Source organism: Acinonyx jubatus, chromosome B4 (genome assembly GCF_027475565.1).
Source record: "Acinonyx jubatus isolate Ajub_Pintada_27869175 chromosome B4, VMU_Ajub_asm_v1.0, whole genome shotgun sequence".
NCBI lineage: Eukaryota > Metazoa > Chordata > Mammalia > Carnivora > Felidae > Acinonyx > Acinonyx jubatus.
In genome coordinates, this window is record NC_069387.1 from 127155967 (window position 1) to 127182363 (window position 26397).

Genomic DNA, 26397 nt, shown 5'->3' on the forward strand with positions numbered 1-26397 from the left:
TCATCAGGAATCAGTTGAAGGGTCCCCCCTCAAATCATTTCTCTTAGCCTCTTGCTCGTGTTAGTTGAGTGTTTTGGGTGAGGGAGGAAACTTGTTGGAAGTTGGTTTGTCGTGTGGACATGACTTCTCTTGATTATTTCTAGATATTTCGTCTTTGGAGTCGTCACAGAAGAAAAAGAAGAAGTCCAGCCCGCAGTCTGCCGATACAGCCATGGATCTGTTGAAAGCTATCACTTCCCCGCTGGCAACAGGCTCCAAGCCCTCCAAAAAGACAGGGGAGAAATCCTCCAGTTCTTCAAGTCATTCAGAGAGTAAAAAGGAACACCATAGGAAGAAAGTAAGTGGAAGCGGTGGGGAGCTGTCCCTGGAGGATGGCGGTTCCCACAAATCAAAAAAAATGAAACCGCTCTATGTGAACACAGAGACACTGACTCTTCGGGAGCCCGACGGCTTAAAGATGAAGCTCATTCTCTCGCCAAAGGAGAAGGGAAGCAGCTCGGTTGATGAGGAGTCTTTTCAGTACCCCTCTCAACAAGCGACGGTGAAAAAATCCTCTAAGAAATCAGCTCGGGATGAGCAAGGTGCTTTACTCCTAGGACACGAGTTACAGAGCTTTCTGAGAACAGCCCGGAAGAAGCACAAGTCCGCCTCGGACCCACATTCCTCTCCTGGCCCCGAAGGCGGTGGGTCGGATGCCTCCCAATTCCCAGACTCCCACAGCGCTAACCTTGATCTTTCAGGACTTGAACCTATTCTGGTAGAATCAGACTCGTCCTCTGGTGGGGAGCTAGAGGCTGGGGAGCTAGTGATAGATGATTCCTACCGGGAAGTCAAGAAGAAGAAGAAGTCAAAGAAGAGCAAAAAGAAGAAGGACAAGGAGAAGCATAAAGAGAAGCGACACTCCAAGTCCAAGAGAAGTTCGGGACTTTCGGCCGCAGCAGTGGGAGAGGCCCCAGTGGCTCCCGGCCCTCCTCCCAGCGCCCCGCACGCTGGGGCGGCTGCCCCTCCCCCCACACTGCCCAGCCTCCACACAGATGGGCATGGTGAGAAAAAGAAGAAAAAGGAGGAGAAAGACAGAGAGAGAGAGAGAGGAGAAAAGGTAAACCATTCTTTAAAGTGCGGTGGGTAAGTGACAATGGTAGTAAACGGACTTGGAATTCGGCAGCTGAGGTGAGCCGTGGGGAGTGTGGCCCCGTCCGGTGGGATGGCATGAAATGTAAAATATTACCAGTGGCCAAGTGTGGCTGATGCGAAAATAAGAGCAGTCTTGATTATTCATGGGTTTTGTTTCTTTAATTTTTTTTTAATGTTCATTTATTTTTGAGAGACAGAGACAGAGCACTAGTTGGGGAGGGGCAGAGAGAGAGAGAGAGGGATGCACCGAATCTGAAGCAGGCTTCAGGCTCTGAGCTGTCATCGCAGAGCCTGATGTGGGGCTTGAACTCACAAACGGTGAGATCATGACCTGAGCGGAAGTCAGATGCTTAACCAACTGAGCCATCCAGGCGCCCCAGATTCATGGGTTTTCTTAACGGAGCTGTTCTCCCATTGTGCCAGGCATAGGGTGAGGGACACCCTTGAAATTGGAATTCACGGAAGGAGCCAAACCCACTTTCTTTCACTCAGCAGCACTGGCTGCCTGGGGCAGTTGAGAGAGACTCAAGGTACCAGAGGTATTCTGTGAGCTTACTTTGAGAAACATTTTCAAAATGAGAAGAATAATGACCAGGTTAACAGAATAAGGGAATGGCTTTCCACTAACTGTGCTTTCCACTTTCTGGTGTCAAATGTGTGTTCTTTCACCATGTGAGCGCCTGCTGTCTACCAGGCCCAGTGCTGTGGTTCATGTTAAGAGGAGCAGAGCTGAGCGGGACCTAGCTCCCGACCTCAGGGAGCCCACGGATGGCTGAGGAGATAGGAATGAGAAATCAGCCAGCTTGGTTTAACTTCTTTCCCGCAACTTGAAAAACTTCCTAGCAGTTGTACAGTAGGGGCTGATGACTATGTCATTACAGGTTTTCTTTGAAAAATAAACCTTTCCCCCTGTTATCAAAGTAATTGCTATTGCAGAAATTTAGAAATCAAGAATCGTAGAAAGAAGAAGCTCAGAAAGGTTAGTTTCGCCACCCGAGGACAACCATTGGCTTCCTTTGTTTAGAGTTCTGCAAGATGAAATGTCAGATAAAGTCTGAAAGAGAAGCTGCTAAGAAGGAGAAAGTCAAGTATTTAAGAATTTGGAAATGGGAGCTTCGGTTCAGCCTGTGACGGGTACGGGTCGTGTTTCCCACTGCAAAGAGTGGCTTTGAAGTGTGTATATCTCAGAAATGAAAAACAAAAGTGTACCTTCCGAGCCACGAATCAGTGTGCGCGTCAAGAGCTGCATAGTCAGACACTGGGTCAGGTTTTATTCATTTATTTGCAAATTGCTTCGTGAAATCGTATGTATTCTGTGTAAGATGCCCTTTATCCTGAGAATTTCCATTCGCTAGTGATGTATGACAGTGCCATAAACTAATCGTACAGTGCTGAACGTAGGAGGTCAGGGTGGTCAGAGCTTACGGAAGAAAAAGGATTTCAGTACAAAGGCATCCAAGGTGGCAGAAAGACGTTTAGGAAGTAGCACAGCAAAACCACCGAACTCTAGTCCTGTGTTTCTAACTGCCTGATAAATATTGCCACCTGGATGCTTTGGGTCCCTCAGACCCACGTGTCACTGACTGAGCTCATCATCCCGTCGCCCAGACCTGGCATCTCCTCCTCCATCTGCTTCTGTGTTCTGGGCCCTTCCAGTCAGCCCAGACTCAAAACTATATGCTGCGTCATTTCTCTTGACGCTTTATTACGAAATTTTCCAAACCAAAAGCTTTGAAATGGTACAGTGAGCACAATGTGCCACCCAGTGAGATTCTGTAGTTATTATCTTGCTGTCTCCCTCATGAGACATCTGTCCATCCATCTTTTACAAAGTATTTTGAAGTAAATTATAGATCTCTCACATCGCATCGCTGAACGCTTCAGCCTGCGTGTCATTAACTTAAGTTCAATATCTGTTTTCAGGACTTTTTTCTTTTTCATGGTAGACTTACGTGCAGATGTGCATGGGGTCAGTCTACCACTGGGTGAGTTTTGACAAATGCGTACGCCTGTGTGACCACACCTGTCAAGACAGACATTCCCATCGTCCCAAACAGCTTTCTCGTACCCCTTGCCTGTCGGTCCCCGCCCCAGAGCCACCCACTGTTCTGGTTGCTTCCCAAGTCTTATGGTGCATTTTTGCATCTCCGCCTCCCTGCTTTCCCTCTCCTGTAGCTCCACTCAAGGACTGTGCCCGATATCCTTCCTCCTTAATCATCCCCATGCCTTTATGTCCTCCGTTACCACTGTTCCATCCTGGACCTCATCCCTCCCTGTACGTAATGCAGTAAATGGCCTCCTTTCTGTTTCTTCTCCCATGCAATTACTACACCCTGATGCCAGAATGTTCTTAAGTACCACTTTGATGCCAACAGTCCTCTGGTTCAGCATCTTCAGTGGATCCTTCCCGCCTTCACGCTCGACCCTAAGCTCCGAGAGGACCAGGGTCCTGTCTGTCACGCTCTCCACTTCATCCCTAGCACTGAACCCGCAGTCTGGCCCGCTGTATTTAGTCCATAGATGCTTGTCGAATGAGTAGATAGTCAAGGTCCAGACCCGAGGCCAAGCATCATAATTGTCTGTGATTTAGCCTTCAGCCTTCCTTCTCAGCTGTCCCCTTTAGTCGGCTTTACATGCACTGTGGGGAAACCATTCTTGGCCCCTACATTCTTCCCTCTACTCCTCTGCTCATTTTTTGTAGTGATCTTCCTCCCTATTCTCCTTCCTGTACTGAAGCTCTGCCTTCCCTTCAAGACCTAATCAAGTACCGCCTCCTCCAAGACGTGCTGCCCCTCCGGCCACAATTGTGACTTCCCCTGCCAGCTGGCTGTGGGAAGTCACTGCACTTAACTTTCCCTAACATTCGGGTTTTCTATGCATGTATTCTATTTCCCCTATTAAAGACGGTAAGCTCCTTGAGGGTGCCGTAGCTCCTTAGGGGCTGTTGTGGTCACCTTACCGTCCCCTTCGTCTCCTCAATGCCCTTGGTAGGCATTTTGAGATGCATGTAAAGTGAATGAAATGGGTGCAGACCTAGTACTGAAAAGGTGGGTCAGGAGCAAATTGTAAGAATCTTGAATTAGTTAAGGACTTGGCAACAGGCACTTCGGGCTTATGGGCAGGACTTAGATATGCTCCACATGATCGTGTAAGAAGAAAATGATAGCGTGGCGGCAGGTGGGTGAGACCAAGGAGAGATTGTGACAGACCATGCAGGAGGTTATTTATTATAGTCCAAGGTTTGGGGTACTGGAAAAGCCTGGTAGAGATTCAGAAGAGACTCTGAAGGGAAAACCGATAAGGTCTGGCAGCAGGGCTTGGATCTGAGAAGGCGGAAACATAAATGAGGGTAAAGATGTCCCTTAAGATTTTGAACCTGGGTGCCTTGGAAAATAAAATTATAATCTCTTCAAGTGTAGGACTTCTTTATAATTCCCCCACAGGGCTAGCAGTTGCTAGTAAAAAATGAACGGTAGTTTACAGCAAAAATTGTATTAGGAGTCAGCATTTGATCATGACTATCCAAACCTGAAGTAGTCATACTCTGAATGTAATCATTTATTTACCCAGCAAATACTTATGGAACACGTACCATGTTGTTTTAAACCTGACCTCTGCATAAAAATTTCTCGTGGGGTTTAAAAAAAAAAAAAATTCCTTTCCCGGGTTTTATTTCAGTATAGAAAAGAAGTAAAAGTCCACCTAGAGATCAAAAGGAAAGCTTCAGGAATAGCGTCCCCCCAGACTACAGCGAGCAGAGGTTGGCTCTCCCAGTGGTAGAAACACGGAAAGCCTCTGTGCACTTTCTGCTTGGATCCTATGACCAGCCCTGGCACAAAAGTAGAGAAGCAAGAAGGATGGCTGTTTTGGGAGAAGATAAGTCAGGTTTAGATTTTTTTAAGATATAAGCGTGAAGCGATTCAAGGCTGAGAGTGTGGGCTGGGGAGCCACACCACTTGGGTTCAAAGCCTGGCTCTGCCACTTACAAGCTGTGTGCTATTGGGCAAGTGACATAACTTCTCCGCGTACAAAGTGTGGATGGTGGGGCGCCTGGGTGGCTCAGTCGGTTGAGCGTCCGACTTCAGCTCAGGTCATGATCTCACACTCCGTGAGTTCGAGCCCCACATCAGGCTCTGTGCTGACAGCTCAGAGCCTGGAGCCTGCTTCAGATTCTGTGTCTCCCTCTCTCTCTCTCTGTCCCTCCCTTGCTCATGCTCTGTCTCTCTCTGTCTCAAAAATAAATTAATAAAAACATTAAAAAAAATTTTTTTTTTTTTTTTTTTTTAAAGAAGGTGTGAATGATGACAGACCTACCTGATAGGGTCGTTAAGGGTTAAATGAGGTAATAATAATACATGTAGAAGGCAGCCAACCCACAGGGGCACCATTGGGTTGTTTTTTTGTTTTTTTTTAAGAGTTTTAAGTAACCTCTACACCCAATATGGGGCTTGAACTTACAACCCCCAGATCAAGAGTCACATCCTCTGCTGACTAAGCCAACCAGGTGCCCCTGGATATTTTACATTTATTACGTTTACTTCAAAAGAAACAGCAGTGTGGGACATCTGTCAAACACCTTGGGAACTACTAGCTCGAGGTAACTCACGGTTGCTACGTCTTCTCACACGACATCCCTTTCAATAATGCCCCGTCTTTTCGAAGCTGGTCTTCTGTGATGGCTGTGATAAAAAGCAAGTACCATGTGAAAAGCCATGTGGGCACCCAGCTAAGTCTGGGAACTGTGGCTCTGCACATTAGTGAGCGTTCAATAGGAGCTGTTTTCAGTGTCCTCTCCGGAGAAGTTCCAGAGAGCGATAGAAACGCAAGAGCTGGGGCTCAGCAGAGCAGGTGGGGCTCGGGTGAGGGTGGGGCGCTCCTGCACAAGAAATGAGGTCCCTGAGCAGAGAGCCCAGAGCAGAATCTGGTACGGTGCGCACAACGGGGCGCCGGAGAAGGCAGAGGGGGCCACTGTGTGGGAGGAGAAACCAGAGAGGGGTCAGCGTGGCAGAAGTGAAGAGCAGACCGTTGGGGAGTAGACTGGACTCCCACTAGAGGGAGGAGGAGTTCAAGTGCGGCAGGGAGAGAGGGAGTCCGTGCAGGAGTGAGAAGCGAGGGCAGCAGGGGTGGCACTCTCACCGGGTAGTCTTGATATAGACCAGGGGATTGAACTCTGTCTCTGGTGGAAGGTCACACTCTCAGTGTTGAGCTGTGTTTGGGGAGTGGCTTTTTGTTGTGTTTGCGTGCTTGTGCGTTGGCTCATTGTTGAATCCCGCTTTCTGAGAAGGGGTAGCGAAGTCATCTGGTAACGTCTTGATGATTTCCCCCTGGGATCATCCCGTGGAGGGGAAGCTCTTGTTTATGCCGGTAACGTTTCAAAGACACCTTACTTTGGGTTTTGCTAAATCACGGAAAGCCCATTCGCTGCCATTCAGAATACTATCTGTGATGTTGCCGCTCCAGAGGCACGCCTTCGGTTATCTGTATGTTTCCAGAATGTTCATACTTCCTGTAAGCAAGCCGAGGCCAGCCAGGTGGCCTTGTGTCTGGCTCACTCAGGCGTTGTTGCTGATGGAGTAGCACACTGAAGTCTGAGCCGTGGTTAGACTCGTGGCATTGCGTGTGTCCTCTCGCTGCTGACACTGAAGCTGAGGAACAGCATCGATATGGTAAAAGTCAGCCGCTGCCCTCTACTGAGTGCCTGCCGTGCGCCAGTGTCTCTTCGGCATCTGACCTCTCGGACTGTCTTGACTGGTAGAAGCCGAGAAGACAAGACGAGGATTTTAGCATAGGTCTCCTTAACCCCAGGCCTGTACTTTCTCAACTCGTACCACGTGCCCTTCTGAAGCCTCAAGAGATGGTTGTCCGGTGCCATGTGCCTTCATCGCAGCCAACGGTAGGTTCTGGGGTAAAGGAAACCGATGCGGCGGCAGCGTCTCAACTAGTGTCTGAGATTCGTCCCACCGAGATGTACAGACCTTGTTTGTAAGTCGAATGTGATGAAGCGCAGACAGCTTGGGCTCACACGCGGCCGTCCTGGGTCCTTGTTCTAGTCTGCTGCTTAGCCAGCTGTGTTCTCTGGCGATGCTTCCTCCCTGCTCGCTTGTAAAACGCAGTTGTGTGCACATGTAACACGCTCCGCACAGGCCCGGCTCCGGAAACAGCTGCGGTTGCACTTACCGTTGCTTCTGCCCTAAGTTCTTCAAAAGCAGAAAGTAAGCTTGAAAACACCTTTCTTAAGCTTTTCTTCTCAACCGGTCATTTCACATGACCTCGACGAAGCAAGGAGGCGATGCTTTTATGGTTTTCTTTGGCTTTGCTTCATAATATAACACCCACCTGATAGGAAGCAGACTCTTCAGTTATCCCACCTGCCTGGGCAACGGTTAGGGTCTAGAAAGAAAACAGCGTTTCCAAGCAGCAAAAGCCAGCACCCTACAGCTCACTGGAGCGCTTCCTGGGCGGGGGAAGGAACACTAGCCAGAGAGGCGTCGCCGGACCTCCCTGACCCTGTTCCCTTCTTTGCAGAAGAGCGAACTTCCCTGGCCCGCCTCATGTGTGGGGGCGCCCTGAAAATCAGATGAGGGGGTGGAGGGGATTCACACTCCTCCCCTTTGGCACACAGCCCTGAGACTTTGTCATCCATCTTGTACGTATTCTGCACGATGGAAGTTGTGCCGGGCACGCGCCAGGTGCTGTGGATTAAAGATGAGTAAGTGCGGTGCCAGCGTCCTGCCAACTCCGAGCTTTGGGTGTAGGAAGAGGGGCCGGAAAGTATTCAGTGCGTCGGGCCCCCCCGCAGGCACGTGCCGAGTGCCGAGGGAGCACGGGGGGAAGCCTGGGGTGCCAGAGAAGGTTCCCTCCAGCGGCACGTATCATCTGAACCAGATCTCAGGGCCAGCTGGGAATTATCAGGTGGAAGTGAGGAGTGGGCTTTCAGACAAGGAGCGAAAGATGCGTGTGAAGGGACTGAGATGCCAGGAGGCAGAGGATGTTCAGAGAAGCGCAGAAGTGCGCACGCGCGTGTGCGCGTGTGTGAGGTGGAGGCAGCAGAAGATCGGGAGTAACCGTGTGGAAGGAGGAAGCATTGCTGCACCTGCCTCCGAGGACGGGGCGGTGGAGCTGGGGGAGCGAGCGATCGTAAGCCACGACCGCAAGAGTCTAGCTGTGGTTTCAAATGCGTCCCGAGCGCCGCACTAGGCGTTGGTCGGTGGTATTTCGGTGAGTCTCCACAAGAACCCAGTGAGGCGTAGACGTTCTCCTCTCCGTCTCCCAGAAGCAAGCTCAAGGGAGTGAAGTAACCTGCCCAGGGCACAGTCCTGTTCAGGGGCAGAGCGGGACTCTGAACCCACGATCTTTGTGATTGTGGGGCCCGTGCTCCTTCCCTTACGCAGAGAGGATGTCTGCCTTCCACCCAGTGGTGCGCCGTGAGAGATGGCGCAAGCGCAGAGTGCGTTTTAGGAAGATTGCCATTCAGAACGGTTCAGGTGGAAGCTTTGCTGTGAAACCTTACTTCTCTGGCACCCTCTCCTTTAGCCAGATCAGATTTAGGGATCTCGGTCAAATTAGTTCAGGAGAACATCAGGTGGTATCGTGGTTACAGGCGCGGGCTCCGAAGCCAGACCGGCTGCGTTTGGACGCTCGCCCCGCCACTCCTGCATGTCTGACCCTGCATCTCAGTTTTCTCATCTTTAAAATGGCAGGAATGGGGCGCCCAGCTACCTCAGTCAGTTGAGCCTCCGACTTCGGCTCAGGTCGTGATCTCACGGTTCGTGAGTTCAAGCCCCGCATCGGGCTCTGTGCTGACAGCTCGGAGCCTGGAGCCTGCTTCGGATTCTGGGTCTCCCTCTGTCTCTTCCCCTGACCTGCCCGCTCGCTCTCTCGCTCGCTCGCTCTCTCTCTCTCTCTCTCTCAAAAATAAATAAACATTAAAAAAAAATTTTTTTTAATGGCAGGAATGGGGCACCCAGCTGGCTCAGTCAGAAGAGCATGCAACTCTCATCTTGGGGTCATGAGTTGGACCCCCATGTTAGGTAGAGAGATTACTTTTAAAAGTTAAAAAAAAATTTAAATAAAATGGCAGTAATAATGGAATTTACCTCACAGGGTTGTTGCAAGGTTTAAGTGAGTTTCTAGAGGTAACGCTGTCCTACAGCACCTCCTATACGGTATTAGTATTAATGAAGCACTTGTGTTCTTGTCATCAGCAGAAGAAAGCCAAGTTTTATTTTTAAGATTCACAAGTTATGTTTTGCCTTAATCCCCAAGTGTTTTAGCCTTTAAAAGTTCTTAAACCAGAGTTTTGGGTGGGCTTGAAGAGGGATTTTCATCAGATTGTCAAAGAGTTCTATTTCCCAAAGGAGTTAAACATGACTACTTTATAAAAAGCATTAAGAAGTTTACTCTTTGAGGGATTCCTGGATGGATCTGTCGGTTAAGTGTCTGACTCTTGATTTTGGCTTAGGTCAAGATCCCAGGGTCATGAGGTTGAGCCCTGCATTGGGCTCGGTACTGAGCGTGGAGCCTGCTTGAGATTCTCTCTCTCCCTTTGCCCCCTCCCCCACTCGCACTCTGTCTTTCTAAAAGGAAAAAAAAGCTACTCTTTGAAAGGTCTTGATCCAGCGATACATGTCATCAAACACTTAAAAGGAGGTTATGGCTGCAAAATTACAACATTGTGAGTCACACTTAGTGATCTGTTGGCAGTCATCTGCTACGAATAATAAAGTATCCAAGTTTTTGAAATACTAACATTTTATTAGGGGGAGTCAACATTGTTCCCGATGTAACCACTGAGATCCACTTGCAATCGTGTATGTTTTCTTGCATTAGGAAGTCTAGAGTGGAATTACTGGCCTTGTATCTGGAGTCACATGGAAATATTTTGTGTGCATAGAGATCACCCATTATTTGTATATTTCTAACTACTAAACTACATTTAGAAAAATCTTTGTGCCCTGGAAAAAGTTTAACTGTTAAGTTTGAATTCCGAACTTTAGGTCTACAGACAGGAGTTGCATTTTTGCACAGTGGTTAGGTTCTAAGGTCAGCACCTAAGGTGGGAATTGTAAGTAGTTCAGGTTCCCTGAAAACCCCTCAGGAAGGCTGGCTTCACAACCAAAAGCTGACAGACTGCGGGTCCAACAGAACGTCAGCCCAGTGCAGCTGGGTTCTTCTCGGCACCAGGTGAAGTCATTGGCATAGGCTCAGAAGCCATAATTATTATTTTTTCAATTACGTTAGCTACACGTGTCAGAATCACACTTGGGTAGTGAGTTGTGCACACTGAAAGAGACGTACAGGAGTTCTCCAGGACAAGCAGGTGTATGTTCTTTGTCACACTCGCTCCAAGGAATAGGTTTGTAGCATAGAATCACCCCAACTAATCAGTCAAAATCCCTCTCTCTCTCTCTCTCTCTCTCTCTCTCTCTCTCTCTCTCTCTCATAAATGGCCAAATATAGAACTTACGTGAACTCCTGTCTATGTAGTGCCCCTCCATTGTATCTGGGGCCCAATAAAGGGGGATTTGAAAGAAGGGAGCGTTAGTTAAAAACCTTGGAACATTTGGGGATATGAAGCTGCTCCTAAATTACTAACCAAACGCAGCACCCAGAACTCACTTATGTCGCATCTCTAAACAGGACTGGCTTCACCAGTAGAATACTAAAAATAGGACCTTCACTATTTAAATGAAACTGTTAAAGTAAAGGCCTTGTTGCTATTTTCTTTACCTGATTTAGGCCAGATGATTTCACTTTATCATCCTTCTCCAAAATTCCCTATTTTTAAAAAAAGCTTGTATTGGCCTTTTGGATGCTACAACTTCTATTTTGAAAGATACAGAGGAAATAGAAAAGAATTTATAGTAGTTTTCCATAGGAGCATAACAAATTACCGCAGATTTAGCAGTGTGCAACGACATCCACTGTTATCTCCCAGTTCTGTACCTCGGAAGTCCAGATAGGGCTCAGCTGGGCTCTCAGTCTCTCCCAACACTGAATCAGGGTTTGGGCCAGAACTGGGTCCTTCCCTGAGGCGAGCGAGGGCTCCTTCCTCTTCAGGTTGTTGGCAGTTTGTTCATGTTGTCGGCAGTGTTCCATTCTTTATAGTTGTAGAACTCATGGCAACCTCTTTTCCTAAAGTTCAAGGTCAGTAGGAGAGTGTCTGATGTTGTGTCTCATCCCTTTCAAGGGCTCACCTGACTGACCGTGATAAGTCAGGCTGAGTCAGGATGGTCTCCCTTTTGATTAAGTAAGATTCAACGGGACCTAAACTAGTGTGCAAAGTCCCTTTTGCCATACAACGTAACAGTCACGGGAATGATAGCCCGTCACATTACCAGTCTTACTCACGCTCACAGGGATGGCACTATACGGGGCATGTGCACCAGGGGGCAGAAATCTTGGGAGCCGTCTTGGAATTCTGCCTGCCACAGAAATAATGCTGTCATAACGTTACTGCGTACCTACTGAAGTGCCACATATTGTTTGATTAATTCCCGCCTTTGAGTTCAAATGGTATTATCCAAGTTTTACTCACAGGGAAACTACAGCTCAGGGAAATGAAGCAGTTTGTGTTGCTAACAAATAGTGTGGTCAGGATTCTGAACTACATCAGTTAGCATCCAAAGCCCAGGCTCTGGTTATTTTGTCACATTATCTTGCTAAATCCTGTCACTCCTTCCTCCCTGCTTGTGGAGGTATCACAATGCAGTAAAGAATAAACATGCTCCAAGTAACACAAAGCAATTTGTTGAAGTGAGAGAGGTTCATCTTACATTGACTACCAAAGAATTGTTTTCAGTTGTTTACCTGCTTCCCACATTGGACCACAAGAATGTGAATAATAAAATAATGATAAACTACAACTAACAGGAAAAGCAGGATCGGGGAAATTATAACACTAGAAATCAAAACCAGAGGAACAAAACAAACAGATTTGGCTCTTGGCTTTCTGGTCCCAAAGTAAAGGGAAATAATATGATTCTTCTTTTCAAAGATGAGAAAAATAGACACTCCAGGAGAGGCAGAGATTTTCTTAGCACGGAGTTCTCAAACACATAACGTGGGATTGTATATAGGTGAATGAAGGGCTTTACAAGTAATTATCAAGTAGCTGCAACAACCTGAAGGATCTAGAAATGATTTAGCATGTGGTTTTTACCTTCTAAAGTAAAACTGGGGGTGCCTGGCTAGCTCAGTCAGTAGAGCACGTGACTCGATCTCGGAGTTGTGAGTTCCAGCCCCGCTTTGGGTATAAAGATTACTAAAAACTAAAATCTTTTAAAATAAAAGTAAAGCTGATATGTATTAAATACTAAGTATCATTAAAAATGAAATATAATTAAAAGTTACCCTGTTTAGGAAGCTGGTTAGTGGTTCCGAACTGTTCCCTAGATGAAAAAGTATAGGTCTCTTTTCTGTTTTGTAACCATGGCTTCAGGGTTGCTCAACCTGTGTTCTAATGAAGTCTTCCCCTGTTCTGTTTCCACATGGCACCAGCCAAAAAAGAAGAACATGTCTGCCTACCAGGTGTTCTGTAAAGAGTATCGTGTAACCATCGTGGCTGACCATCCAGGTATAGGTAAGGACATTTCTCATCCTCAGCTTTGTTCTGTCCGTCTTTATCTCGGAAACAGTGCAGTGAATTCAGCCAGTCAGCAGGCAGCTTCTTCCTATGGTACTAAAATACCACAAAGCTCATGTTTTTCCCCCCTCTTTCCCTGTTCTGAAGTCACTTTAGGTTCTGCCGTAGTCCACCCGTCCCTAAAAGATATAAGCTTTCTGTTTATATCCCTTAAAATGAGAAAACGGGACACTGAATAAAATTAAATGTTAGGGAGCCCTGCACATAAACCTGCAGTTGTTCGCTGCCGTGATTCCCCGGCTGACCTTTCCCTCTGGCCCCTGGGTGTGAGTTACAGCGAGGCGACTTGCATTGCTTCTGTCTGTCTCTGTGTCAGAAGTTAGCGAGGTGAGAAAAACACTCTGCCACAGACCTTGACAAGTCACGTAACCTCCACAGATCTCATTTGCCTGATGGGTACAGTGGCTTCACAACCTTCTCATCGAGGTTGTTGTGAGGCCCATGTGAAGCACCGTAGCAGATAGGAGCGCTTTATAAAGCATGACCTTGCTGTGCCGATGGAAGGGCAGCGTTACACTTCTCAAGGGTTGCTTCTGGGCTGCTCGAGGGAAATTCCTCTTTGGTTCTCCGCTCTCAAAACTTGGTAAAAATCTAATGTTTTCTATCAAATTCTACACAACACATCTTCTTTAACCTAAGTTGATAAGCTCTGTATAATGAGGTCAAATTGAAAGACCCCCGAAAGAGGCTGAAGGGATAAATCTCTGGAGCATAGGTGTGTGAGAATTTGAGCCTATCTCATGACCACCCGGTAGCCCCTTCCTTCCCTAGAGAAAAGAATCAAGACAAGTGTTGGGGTTTTAGTGTGGTTTTCTGAAAGAACCTTGTGCTATTTAAATCTGAGCTGGGAAATCCTTCTAGTTTTTGCTCTTATCAATCTTCTGTTTGATTTATAGTCCGACCTTTACTGTGTCGCGTTTTTTACCCTTTCATGCCAGACTTCGGGGAACTTAGTAAAAAACTGGCTGAGGTGTGGAAGCAGTTGCCAGAAAAAGACAAACTGGTAAGTACGCTTTCTTACGAACGCAGTTTTCATTGCTTTGTGCCTTGCAAAATACGTAATTCTTCTGTAGGCCATCAAGCCAACAGTGAAAATGGTGAAAACAAATTATAGATCAATAGAAAATGGTTTGGCAGGGGCGCCTGGATGGCTCAGTCAGTTAAACGTCTGACTTTGGCTCAGGTCATGATCTCACGGTTTGTGGGTTCGAGCCCTGCGTCGGGCTCTGAGCTGACAGCTCGGAGCCTGGAGCCTGCTTCGGATTCTGTGTCTCCCTCTCTCTGACCCTCCCCCGTTCATGCTCTGTCTCTGTCTCAAAAATAAATAAACGTTAAAAAAAATTTAAAAAATAATAATAATAAAATAAAGTAAAATAAAAATTAAAAAAGAAAATGGTTTGGCAGAGGGCATCAACACTGGCTGGTGCCAGTTTACTCTAGTGTGGATTTAACTGCAGGGAGGCTATCTTTTCCAGCCTCATCTAGTTGTTTTCCAGCAGCCTTCCATTTGAGCCAAAAGATGACCTGAGTTGGGGAGTGATGAAGGGTTAAAAGAGAATCTAAGATCAGACCCCTTTCCTGCAAACAGCCACTCACTGGTCAGTAAAGGTCCGAGAACTGAGGAAGGTCATCTGCATCATGGTTACTGCAAATGAGAAAAATATGGGCTGTGTTTACTAGGTGAGTGGCTTGCAGGCCATCATCCTCACCAGCCGATACCAAATAATATACCCTCCTATCAGGAAGCCGGCAACACAATGATAACTAGTTCTACTGGAATCATTCACAGTCACTTTTCAACTGGGTGATGTGAAGGTTGGTCTAGGAACTAGAATTACCGTCTTTCTTTACAGCACAGCTCCTCTGGGTGAAGCAGTGAAATTATTGTCACCTGGGTAGGTTATCTTTACTTTCTGTTTTCCGTGTCATTGTCATCCTGTTATTGGCATTGCCAACCAGCAGGTCAGAAGAACTATTTGGACCACATGGACATCATACCGAGCCAGGTGTTTACCCTATGATTTTCCGTTTCGACCTCCGAGTGATCTCAAATCTCTTCTGAGACCTAACCATTAGCATGGAAGAACGTTTGCAGTCCTGTACTTAGGTATCACTGTAGTCACCATCTGAAGCCTGTTTGGTAACCCTCAGCGTAAAAGTTAGCGTTAAGAGGCGCCTGGGCGGCTCAGTCAGTTGAGCATCCAACTTCCACTCAGGTCACGATCTCACAGTTCGTGAGTTCAAGCCCCGCATCGGGCTCACTGCTATCAGCATTGAACCCGCTTCGGATCCTCTCTACCACCCATCCCCCTCAGCCCCTCCCCTACTCATGTTCTTTCTCAAAAATAAACATTTAAAAAAAAAAAAAAAAGCATCAACCCTCTGTCTGCCCCCCTCCAGGATTTCCTTTCCCTTTCTTTTCTTCATTCTCCCCTTCCGTGACTGCTTTCCCTTGCATGTTTTGTCCAGATTCATTTATCATAACTTGCTTCGCGCTGATCTGATTGCAGATTTGGAAGCAAAAAGCTCAGTATCTGCAACACAAACAGAACAAAGCAGAAGCTACAACTGTGAAAAGAAAAGCCTCCTGCTCGGAAGTTCCTGTGAAAGTAAAAGGTAGGGGCTCCGACCTCTTTTCCTGAGAGCATGGTGAATTTGGCTTCCTAACCAGGAAATTGGGAGTGCAGCCTATATCAGAAGCAGATCTTGATACCCACATATTATCACTGAATATTATAGATTGCAAAAAAAAAAAAAAAAATTAGAAAATATAAATCAGAAGTCATCAAACTTTTTCTAAAAAGGGGCAGAGAGTAAATATTTTAGATCTTGTGAGCCAAAGGCACTCTCTGTCACATATTCTCCTTTATTTTTTCTACAACCATTTAAAAATGTGAAGCCATTCTTAGCTCACAGGCTATGCAAAAACATGTACAGATTTGGCCCACAGTCCACAGTTTTGCTAAGGCCTGGTATAGGTCGTAACGGGGAAATCAGGAAGAAGATTTTTGTGGTGTCCCAGGCCGTGGGTAAGCTTTGTCTCTCTATTTCGTCTCTGTTCTCAGCTTCCTCTGCAGGAGTACTGTCTCCCCAGAAGAAATCCCCACCCACCACCATGCTGTTACCAGCCTCGCCAGCCAAAGCCCCTGAGACAGAGCCCATTGATGTCGCTGCTCATCTACAGCTGCTGGGAGAGTCCCTAAGCCTCATTGGACACCGCCTGCAGGAAACCGAGGTGAGTGGCACTATAAGCATAGCTCCAGTTTCTGATACAGTGTGAATCTGTTGGCTCCTTCCATGTGCACCCAGTGAGCAACTACTACTCCTTTGTGCGAGATTATGCCAGGTGCTAAGGACAGAGTGACAAGATACGTCCTCGTGAAAACCCCTAGAGATAAGGAATCTACTGGCTGTCAAAGTCTACCCTTACCCCATCCTATTGAACAATGGCACAAAAAGAAGTTAGGTATTCTATGATTTTTTTTCCCAATTTTTATTGAGATACAATTGATCTATCATCCTGTAGTTTGATTTTTTAAAAATGCAGTGGAAAAAGTGAATACAAATCCCATGGAAGTTTTGATCATTGGTACTTCTAAGAGAGTTTCAATTTTTCTGCACAATTGGGATTAAGGCTTCCTCTACTTCGTTGAAAATAAGTAGCAAATAGGGAAATTGAGGTTCTCAAGCTCTTTATTACTGCGTGCTTGAATTGTACAGTGCTGTGTGCCCTAGGGAGATCTTTGTCCTTTTAAGCTTCAATTTCAAAATCACTTAACCTGGAAAGCTGTCATGTTCCATTTCTATTACCGTATTCAGTTTCTGATCATATTACCCCCTTGGCTAACCCAGTCGTGTAGTATTTCACTTTTCCACTGGGTCCTGATAGGACATTTCAGCAAAGAAATCAGTCTCCACTACTAAAGCCATAAAAATCAGTGTAGGAACATAAAACTATTCACTTGCTTCTCTGTGGAAGTTGAACTGTTATGCAACAAATAAAATGCCAAAGGCCACAAAAGATGAAGGTTACCTAAGTTTTTTGGCTAGTTTTAATAACTTAGCAGATTTCAAAACAACTGGGGTATTTTCATATAGACTCAGGTATTTAAATGGATGTAGATACTTCAAGAGTAAAATGTTCTGGGATCCTTACTTATTTTTCGTATTTAATCATTCTCAATTTCCTAAAGAGTTAAAAATAAAAATGATTTGTTTTATGCACCTTCTGTATTCCAGACTTCCCCTGGTATTTCCATTTAGTTTAGAAACTATTTGTTGAGTACCTAGGCATTATTTCAAAAACTTGTGGGGATAGGGGCACCTGGGTGGCTCAGTCAGTTGAGCATCTGACTTCATCTCAGGCCTTAATCGCATGGTTTGTGAGTTCAAGTCCCACGTCGGGCTCTCTGCTGTCAGCACAGAGCCCACTTCAGATCCTCTGACTCCCTCTCTGTGCCCATCCCCTCCCTCCCTCCCTCTCTCTGTCTCTCTCTCTCTCTCTCAAAAATAAATAAGCATTTATTTAAAAAAACAAAAAAAACTTGTGAGAGTAGAAAATCTGACTTGCTTCCTGATGGTTTCCGATCATCAGGAAACTTACAGTCTCACTGGAAAGATAGAACATACATATAATTAGCAATTAAGGGGCACGGGGATGGCTCATTGAGTTAAGCATCTGACTCTTGATTTCAGTTCAGGTCGTGATCTCATGGTTTGTGTGTTTGAGCCCTGCATTGGCTCTGTGCTGACAGCACGGAACCTGCTTGGGATCCTCTCGCTCCCTCTGTCTCTCTGCCCCTCCCGTCTCGTGATCTCTCTCTCTCTCTGTCTCTCTCTCTCTCTCTCTCTCTCTCTCTCTCAAAAATAAATAAATAAATAAACATTTAAACAAAAACAAGCCAGCTTCTGTGAGCAGCTGCTTTGAAAAAGTTACACATACATGGTGACCAGAGAAGGGGAAGACTCAGTATGCCTGGGTGGCTCAGTCAGTTAAGTGTTCGACTTCAGCTCAGGTCATGATCTTGTGGTCCATGAGTTCAAGCCCCATGTTGGCCCCTATGCTGACAACTCAGCACATGGAGCCTGCTTCAGATTCTGTGTCTCACTCTCTCTCTACCTCTCCCCCACTCACGTTCTGTCTCTCTCTCTCTCTCTCAAAAATAAATAAAACATTAAAAGTGGGGGGGGGGGGAGAAGACTCGTGCAGGTTCTCTAGCCCCCTTTATGTAACAGTCTTATGGAGATACAATTTACATACCTTAAAGTTCACCTTCTGAAACTGTAGAATTTAGTGGTGTTCAGTATATTCACAGAACTGTGGCCCCATCACTACCATCTAATTCCAGAACATCTTTGTTACTCCCGAAAGGAGTCACAAGTCTGATATTCTAATTTTTTCCTAACGTAGTACATCACAATGGGCATACATCAAAATGACGTGCCACCTGAAACTACATACCACACTTCAAGGAACACTGGCGTCTACAAGTCACTCATTTATAGATGGGACACCAGGGGCCTAATAACGTTGTGACGATTACAAGTTGACACTCTGGCAGAGCCCAGCGTGCCTCACTCCTGACCTTGTCTCCCTGAGGCCAGCTGATGCGGTGAGAGAAGCTAGAGCCCAGTGAGAGTCAGGGAGAGTCAAGAGGGATTTTGTGAAAGGGAGGTGCTCTTCCAGCAGGGCCTGGAGGGATCTGGAGGGTTTTGTCTCCTGGAGACGTCGGAGAGAGACCTTCCAAAGCCAGAAAACAGTGCGCATCTCCGTTGCTTGGAATCGGGGTCTTCTACAGAGACGGATGAAAGGAGCCCCCCACTCCCACTTTAACCAGGTCTTCTAGCTGGTTTATATATCGGGACTCCACATCTGGGGTTTTTGTAAGTTTTTCATTTAAATCCCAGTTAATTAACGTGCAGTGTAATATTAACTTCAGGTGTACAATATAGTGATACAACACTTCCATACATCACCCGGTGCTCATTGCAAGTGAGCTCCTTAATCCCCTTCCCCTGGTTCACCCATCCCGCCCCCCCGCCCCCCCTGCCGGCCCGCCTCCCCTCCAGTGACCAGTGGTGTGCTCTCCATAGTTAAGAGTCTGTTTCTTGGTTTACCTCGCTCTCACTCTTTTTTTTTCCCCCTTTGTTCGTTTGCTTTGTTTCTTCCACGTCAGGTTTTATTTGAAAAAAAGGGTTTTACTGCTAAAATGATGACAATTTAGACCATCCTACACGTAAGATGGAGGAAGCCTGAAAATTAAGGCCGTAGCCCAAATTACAGAAGGTTTGGACGCTCTCAAATCTTTATTCTCCGCTATGGAGGAACCGCAGGGATTTTTGTTGGTTTGTTTTGAGTAGGAAGGGATGTGATCAGCGCTCTCATTTGGTTTTCTCTGAAAGTATCTTCTGTTTTAGATTGGGAGTGACACCTGACTTGGGGAGAAGTTGTGTAACTGTAATGCAGTCCAGACATGACAAAGACTTGAATTAAGTCAACACATATTTATTGAGGGCTTCCTCTGTGCAGAATACCAGCAGTTATTGAGAAGATATGAAAAGGAATATGATGGGGTTCCTGCCCTCAAGTTGCTTATAATTCATTAGGAGAGTCCGACATAAAACATTAGCTATAATTACCTGTAGGGCAAAAGTAATGGAATAATATTATTAATTGCTCACTGGTTGATTGCTTACTCAGCCAACTTTAGTTCAAAGGGCTTTAAATCGATTCTTTCATGTAATTCACACTGCAGCTTTGTGGGGAGAATTTTTGTTCCCTCTCTTTTACAGAAGAAAAAAATAGATGTATGTAGAGAGACTAAGTAACTTGCTCTGGAGTTGAGCCCCTAAGTGCTAAAACAGAGGCCTGAATTTGGTGGCACAACTCAAGGTCCACGCTCTTAACCCCTTGCTGCACAGCCCCCCTTGCAAGGAGGAGAGGGGAGGGAAGAGTTGGCGATGGCAAGGCCTTGAGACTGGACAGTTGTGTGAGTGGTGGTGACCCTAGCAGAGAAGGTGGCAGGAAGAGGGCAGGCGACTTCTCTTTACGGCATGTTGAGATTTGGAAACACCCAAACTGAGAGACCTAGCGGGCAACCAGAGTGCAGTTTGGGAGACGAAGATGTTGGTGATAATGGTAATAATTACTGATACTTTCTGAACACTTACCACGTACCAGGCACCGTTCCAAGTACCTTGTACCTGTTATCTCCCTTAATCCCCTCTGCGCAGACTATTTCATGGGCACAGCATAGGAAGCATCTTGCCCCAGGACAGAAGCAGTGCGTAGGGGACCTGGCAGTCCCGAGCCCACAGCTCCTTCTCTGAAGGACTGTGCTGTGTCCCTGGCTGACATAGCCTCACAGGGCTTCAGTTAAAGCAGATGATACAAGAGCGAGGCAGGTGCATTGCAGCAAGCAGTCTTATTTCTTACCTATTTGAATCACAGAGAGACATTATGCATTGGGCAAGATGTTAAAATTTGAAATAAACCCAATTCACCTCTTTCTGAGGATGAACAGCTCAACCCAGAAAAGTGTGATCATCAGCTATCAAAAAACCACGTACGCGGTGAAGTGTGCGTATGTTTGTGTTACATGTTAATGCGTAGGGCTGTAGACCTCTCAGTTCTCACACTTGAGCTCTGTGGAGTTCATAAGAAAAGTACTTTTGCACACATGACTTCCACAAATCTTCCCAGGAGCTCTCTGGAGTAGGGAAGTCCAAGTGACTAACCCTAGGGTGCACAGAGGGTAAGATGGGGGAGGAACATAGAAAGGGAACTTGGGAATGTATTGTAAAAGTTTTCTTTTTAAACAACTTACAGAGTTCTCAAAGCAGATACCTTCCGTTTCTGCTGCAAGTTGCATAGGACGGGCAAGACTTAAAAGAACAATGTGAGGAAACCAACCGGAACGCGGAGGGAGAGTCAGGAGTGGGACTCGATTACAACCTGCTCTCCCTTACTGCTCTCCTTTCAGGGCATGGTGGCTGTGTCAGGCAGTCTGTCAGTGCTTCTGGATTCCATCATCTGTGCGCTTGGCCCCTTGGCGTGTCTGACCACACAACTACCTGAACTGAACGGCTGTCCCAAGCAGGTCTTGGTGAGTTTTCCCTGTTTTCCTTGGCGTTTTTTCAGCCAGACCCCTCAGGAGCCACGGAGGCCCTGCCTTAACGAGCTCACAGGCTTCCTGGCAGATGGTGCTCCCTCCGTATATTGGCCCATGAACGTGGCACCGGGTTGCTGAATACATGCTGTGCTTTGCGTGCAATTAGAAAACGTGCCGTTTCCCAAAACAGTCCTTGGGAGAGAAGCATTCTAGCCCCTGAGGGGCCGCACCTCCTGTGTTGCCTATTTGCATTTCTATACACAGAGACGGAAGAGGAGGCTTCTGCCGCTTTTCCAGGAGGATTAATGGGAAGAGTCAGCGGAAAAGCTCCTAGGGGAGCAGACAGCACGGTGCCAGCTTCGCTCTCTAACTCTCGGTTTCCTTTCTCCTCTCTCTCCTCTGAACAAAGAAACAGGTCTCAGGGAACTAAGGTAAAGTGCTGTCAGCTGAACCTCTTCCCTTGTTTTGCAGTCAAACACACTAGACAACATTGCTTACATCATGCCTGGACTGTGACCTCGAGGAGTCCCAGGACAGAGACCTCATCCAACCCCATTGCTGGTTTGTGTATATGTGGATGCGCCAGATCACTGGTCTCCGGGTGTAGGTTTTAAATTTTTATATATATATACATATATATATACATATATATATAATGTACAATATATACATAGGACTGTAACTACTTTGCTTTTAATAATTTTATGAAATGGCAAAGGTTTAGCCAAGAGGAAACCTTGGCATGAATATGGACTTGGGATTCTTTTTTCTCCTGTGGTGGATAAATCTGCCTTAAAAATCAATGTAACTTGGGGGCTGGGGGCTTGTTCTGGGTGCCAAGGGCATCTCTTTATGGACAGCTAAAAATGTGATTTTTTTCCAAACTCAGCTGTACCTCCAGACCCATCACTGACCACTTGCCTTACCTGTCTCACAGTCTGAAGTATAGTAGGGAAGATTGTGGGAAGATGCCAGTTGACTGAGAGAGTACAAAGCCTTTCAACTTGAAGTGACCTAGGCAGGAGGTGATAAAATCGTTCCCATCTTCCAGTCACTGCAGTGGCTTAGGTGAACTTCATAGGGAGTTCATTCCGTTTCCTGCTCTACCGGTGTCTGTGTCTCAAAATTTATTGTAATCATTGGTACCATTAGCAGCCTCAGTAGGGGCCGAAGAGTTACGTGAGCCCCAGCAGCGTGAAACACCTTGGAGAGGGTAAAGCTGTGACTGCACAAGTTGAACATACATTGTGAGCTGACCCAGAATATTCCATCTGCAGAACTAATTGCTGGTATCTTCCATTGGCAGCATTTGCTTAGCCGCCGAGTCCTCACAGGTTTTGCTGCTTAGTTGCTTGATGGTTGTGGAAGATGAACTTGGCCCAGCGTGATTCTTGAGTTCATCCAATTGGCTCCCCTGGTGGGCAGATACCCAGTGTTCTGCATTCCACACATAAGTGAATTGCAAAAAAGTACTCGATTCTCATGTAGGTTTATTTATGTGCGCGTGTGAATGTGTGTTTTAATTATGTGTATTTAACTCTTTAAAATCTCTTAGATTTTAATTTATCCTGTAAATTTCTGTATATATAATTTAATAACAAAAGCCTCCACCAGCAACAGCACGTGGAAGACACAGATTTGTCATTTCTTCCCTCCTTCTTTCTTCTGATCTCCACTGAAAACTCCCAAGTCATTTACATTTTAAGGTATCATGCCTCAAAAAGGAATCATTATGTCAGGAATCTAATTCTTTATAATTCAATAATGTCAAGAAAGTAAAATTAAAAGGAATGTTACCATTCCCAGCTGCCCACTTTTCCAAAGAACCAGACTTCTGCTTCCCAGTTCCGAAGAAGACAGCTGAACGCTTGAGGGTTGTTTTCCAACTGGGTGTGAGGTTCCCTGCCAAAACTAAGCTCCGGGGGAACTGCGCTTTCTTCCCCTGGCCGAGGCACAGCACTACAGCATCTAAGTAGATCTTCGAGGACCCTTCAGCCAGCCTGCATCCTACTTAATCCCTTCCCTTCTCCCCACCCGAGGGGTCGGGGGCGCAGGGCTTTGTTTCCTGAAGGTGCTCTAGCTGCTGATTGGCCCTCAGCTCAGAGCCGTGGGGAAGTTTAATTGGGGAGATGGAAGGAAATGGGTGTGTTTGGGAACCAAAATCAAGAAGAGCAGATCTGGGTTTGATTTCTTGTGTCAGACCCTGTGCCACGCCTCATCTGTACCGTGGAAGCTTCCTGTTTGACACAGGGTATCAAGGAGGGGCCTTGAAGACAAGGATTAGTAGGAAAGAAGTCAGTCCTACCATTGTCATTTGTGCACATGAATGAAATCCTGATGAGGACCTGCTTTTTGTTGGTTTGTTTTCCTTTAAAACCCAACCCTATTGTATTTGTATTTAAATTTGTACACATTTGTATGATAATCTGTACCTTGTGGTATTTGGTACTATTAGAGGAAAAACTTTGGATTCAGACCTTCTTGCAGTTTTTATATCATTGTTTTATTTTGTTTTTTAAATAAATTCTAGTGGTTTGATCCAAATCCCATTACAGTTGTATAAAGAAATAAAATTTTGTACTTATATTATTAAAAATCACATTTTTAATATTTGTAGTCCGGTCTCAGGTTATCTTTTCCCTGTTGCTGAGCAAGTTGCTATGAAATTCTAAAACCTGTCGTTTTTCACCTATATTGTACCATGATTTTTTTTTTTTTTTTTAAAGAAAAATCTCTATCTGGAATAGAGGCCAAGTTTCTGATCTTAGCCATTTTTCTAACTTACATCTTGCTCTGTCTCTATTAACTTTTACATTGTACAGTCTCTCGTGTTCTCTCCCTTGCAAACTAAAGACCAGTGACTCTGTAAGAGAAGCTCTATTCACTGGTAAATGAAATTGTGTGTACACTACAGTGTTAGTCTAACTCAAGAAAATATCAGTCGTGTATTAAGGGTCACATCTAAATCCTGTGCTTAACCATGATACATTTCATTGCCGTTTCGGTCCTGTCTTGACCTAATGAATGATGTTGGATAGGTCACTTAGTCTTTGTGGGTGTCCAAAGTCCCACCAGTAAAATAGTGTTAAGGTCACTCCTGCCTCCAGGCCTGCGGCCAGCCAGCCTGACATGAATGATTAAAAATACTGTGAACATTTTAATATGTGGAGATTTGACCTCTCTAGGTAAAAATTTCAATGTAAAGACAAGGTGTGACTAGTCCTACTAAATAGTGAAATATTCGGTCAATGGGAAGACTGACCTCTTACGAAGAGACTGCAAGAAAGACACTGAATAACTCTTAAGGAGTGATTTGCAGGTTTTCTCACATTCAGTCCTCCCACAAGCCTTCTGAGTATTCTCCCCTTTTACAAATGAGACCAATGAGGAAAGTACTTCGCCTGAGGTGGTACAGCTAGTAAAGGGCAAGGCCATAGCAGCACACTGGTACAGCTGAACTGGGCCCCAAGCCACTTGAAAAGTTGGATCGTGTATGGAAGGCCTCAGAATCCTTCTCTGTTACCTACGGTCCTGAGCAAATGGGATTGTACAAAAACTACCTGAAACTCTTTCATTATTCAGATGTTCTCTCGTCCTGGCTGGCGTTTACTACACAGGCCTCACCTTTCTTGTCGTACTACTGTCTTACCACTTTGAAGGCAGAGGATCTTGACTTTCATCTAAAAGTACTTGAGGGGCACCTGGGTGACTCAGTCGGTTAAGCGTCCAATTCTTTGATTTCTGCTCAGGTCATGATCTCGTGGTTCATGAGTTCGAGCCCTGCCTCAGGCTCTCTGCTAACGGTGCAGAGCCTGCTTGGGTTTCTCTCTCTCTGCCCCGCACACTCGCTCGCTCTCAAAATAAATAAACAATTTAAAAAATAAAAATAACAAAAGTACTTGAAGGATGTAATAGATTACGTTACATTTATGCAGTATGTCAGTCTTAGGGGACTTAACCATTTTTACCCACAAGCAGGCGTTTGATAGCAATATTACTAAAACGTTTAAAAAATTAAAACATACTGTTTACTAAATGAATTTCCTCCTTGGTAGCAAATGCTTTTATTTTATTTATTTTTTTTTAATGAGCTCTGCGCCCAACACGGAGCTTGAATTCAGGACCCGGAGAACAAGAGTCACATGCTCTACTGACTGAGCCAGCCAGGGGCCCCTTAGCAAACACTTTGTTTTTTTTTAGCAAACACTTTTAAAACATAGTTTTAATCAGTTTTATACTTCGTTTAATGTTTGCCATTTGTATTCCTCTCTGTTGGGTCGACAAATCCACATACTTCTAATTTAAGAGCTATGTAGTATTCTGTTTGCATGGAATTGATATGATTCCGCTCCCTGTTTTGGAGTATGGGGGCTGTTTCAGCTTTTTTACCGTGAAGGATACAACTTATGGCTGTTTCATTCTTGTCAATAAAGCCCAAGATCTTCTGCCCACAACCACTTTAAACCAGCGTGGGGCAAGGAGGCAAAAACTTCAGATAAATCACCACCCAACATGGGCATGTGAAAGGCTGCCAATGGAAGAATCCAAAAATGCTAAATACCATGTATGCGACCAAGCAATATGCTCAAATGAAGAAAAACATGGAAGGTGCCTGGCATGGAAGTCACCTTAAATGTATATCCTGCCCTTTATGGTCCAAATACCGAAGGTATTTGATCTAAGGTAGATTGGTTTAAATTTTAATGTTTTAGTCACTGTACTAGACAACAATGGTGAGCAAAGTGGTGACATAGTATCCCAGCCCCTCACAGAGTAGAGGGGAAGGGCATTTGTGAATAGGTCTCCTGGGCATTATTAAAACACTTCAAAGCACAGCAGCACATGACTTCCATAAAGTTTTTATACTGTACAGTAAAGATGTTCAGCCACTGTGTCTGCACAAACAGGTTAACGTAAGGAAGTGATTAAGTCCTAATTTAGGTCTTTCATCATCCCATATCGGTACAATCCATTTACTAGCCTTCCCAATTTAAAAATCACAAACACAGTGACCAATTAAATATTAAAGCACCCTGCAGTAGCCCGAACTACCAAAGCTGTGGTTATTGTGTCTTTTGGAGTGCATGTGATGAGAAGAAAAAACCAATAGATCAGATCTGATCTAATGTGTAAGAGCAGTATCTAAAACATGGTACACAGGAGGGTTGAAAAGAGAATCTTAGAACGAGGAAAGGCCTTTGAAATGCTTAAAATTTTTAACTTGGGGTCCACCGCTGTGTTTCAGGGACCCCAGAAACTCCCTGAAGTTAAACTGTATCTCTGTATTTTTGCTGCATAAAGGCTTGTGGTTTTCTCCAAATTCTCAAAAGAGCCTGTGACCTACAACAAAGTTTATACAGTCCTTGATCTAATTCTAGCATCCAGCAAAAATGAAAGCTCGCTGTTTGAATCACAGAGTAAATAAATGGCAGAAATGGGTCCCAGGCTCCTCTTGTGAGTACATCTGGGTGCATTCTGCCACTCTGGGCTCTAGCCCGTTCCTCGCTA

General features: G+C 45.5%; 1 protein-coding gene across 6 annotated transcripts in view; it reads left to right on the forward strand.

Moving 5' to 3' along the window:
* HMGXB4 (HMG-box containing 4) overlaps window positions 1-23505 on the forward strand; it is a 40201-nt gene extending 16696 nt beyond the window's left edge. For all 6 annotated transcript variants that reach the window (XM_053226714.1, XM_015079183.3, XM_053226713.1 and 3 more), the window contains 7 exons: window positions 144-1099; window positions 12634-12715; window positions 13717-13781; window positions 15289-15394; window positions 15844-16013; window positions 20761-20883; window positions 21361-23505. In XM_053226714.1, the coding sequence (XP_053082689.1) occupies window positions 144-1099; window positions 12634-12715; window positions 13717-13781; window positions 15289-15394; window positions 15844-16013; window positions 20761-20883; window positions 21361-21405 (1547 nt within the window). In that variant the 3' untranslated portion in view covers window positions 21406-23505. The remainder of the gene's footprint in view (window positions 1-143; window positions 1100-12633; window positions 12716-13716; window positions 13782-15288; window positions 15395-15843; window positions 16014-20760; window positions 20884-21360) is intronic.
* The last annotated feature ends 2892 nt before the right edge of the window (window positions 23506-26397 follow it).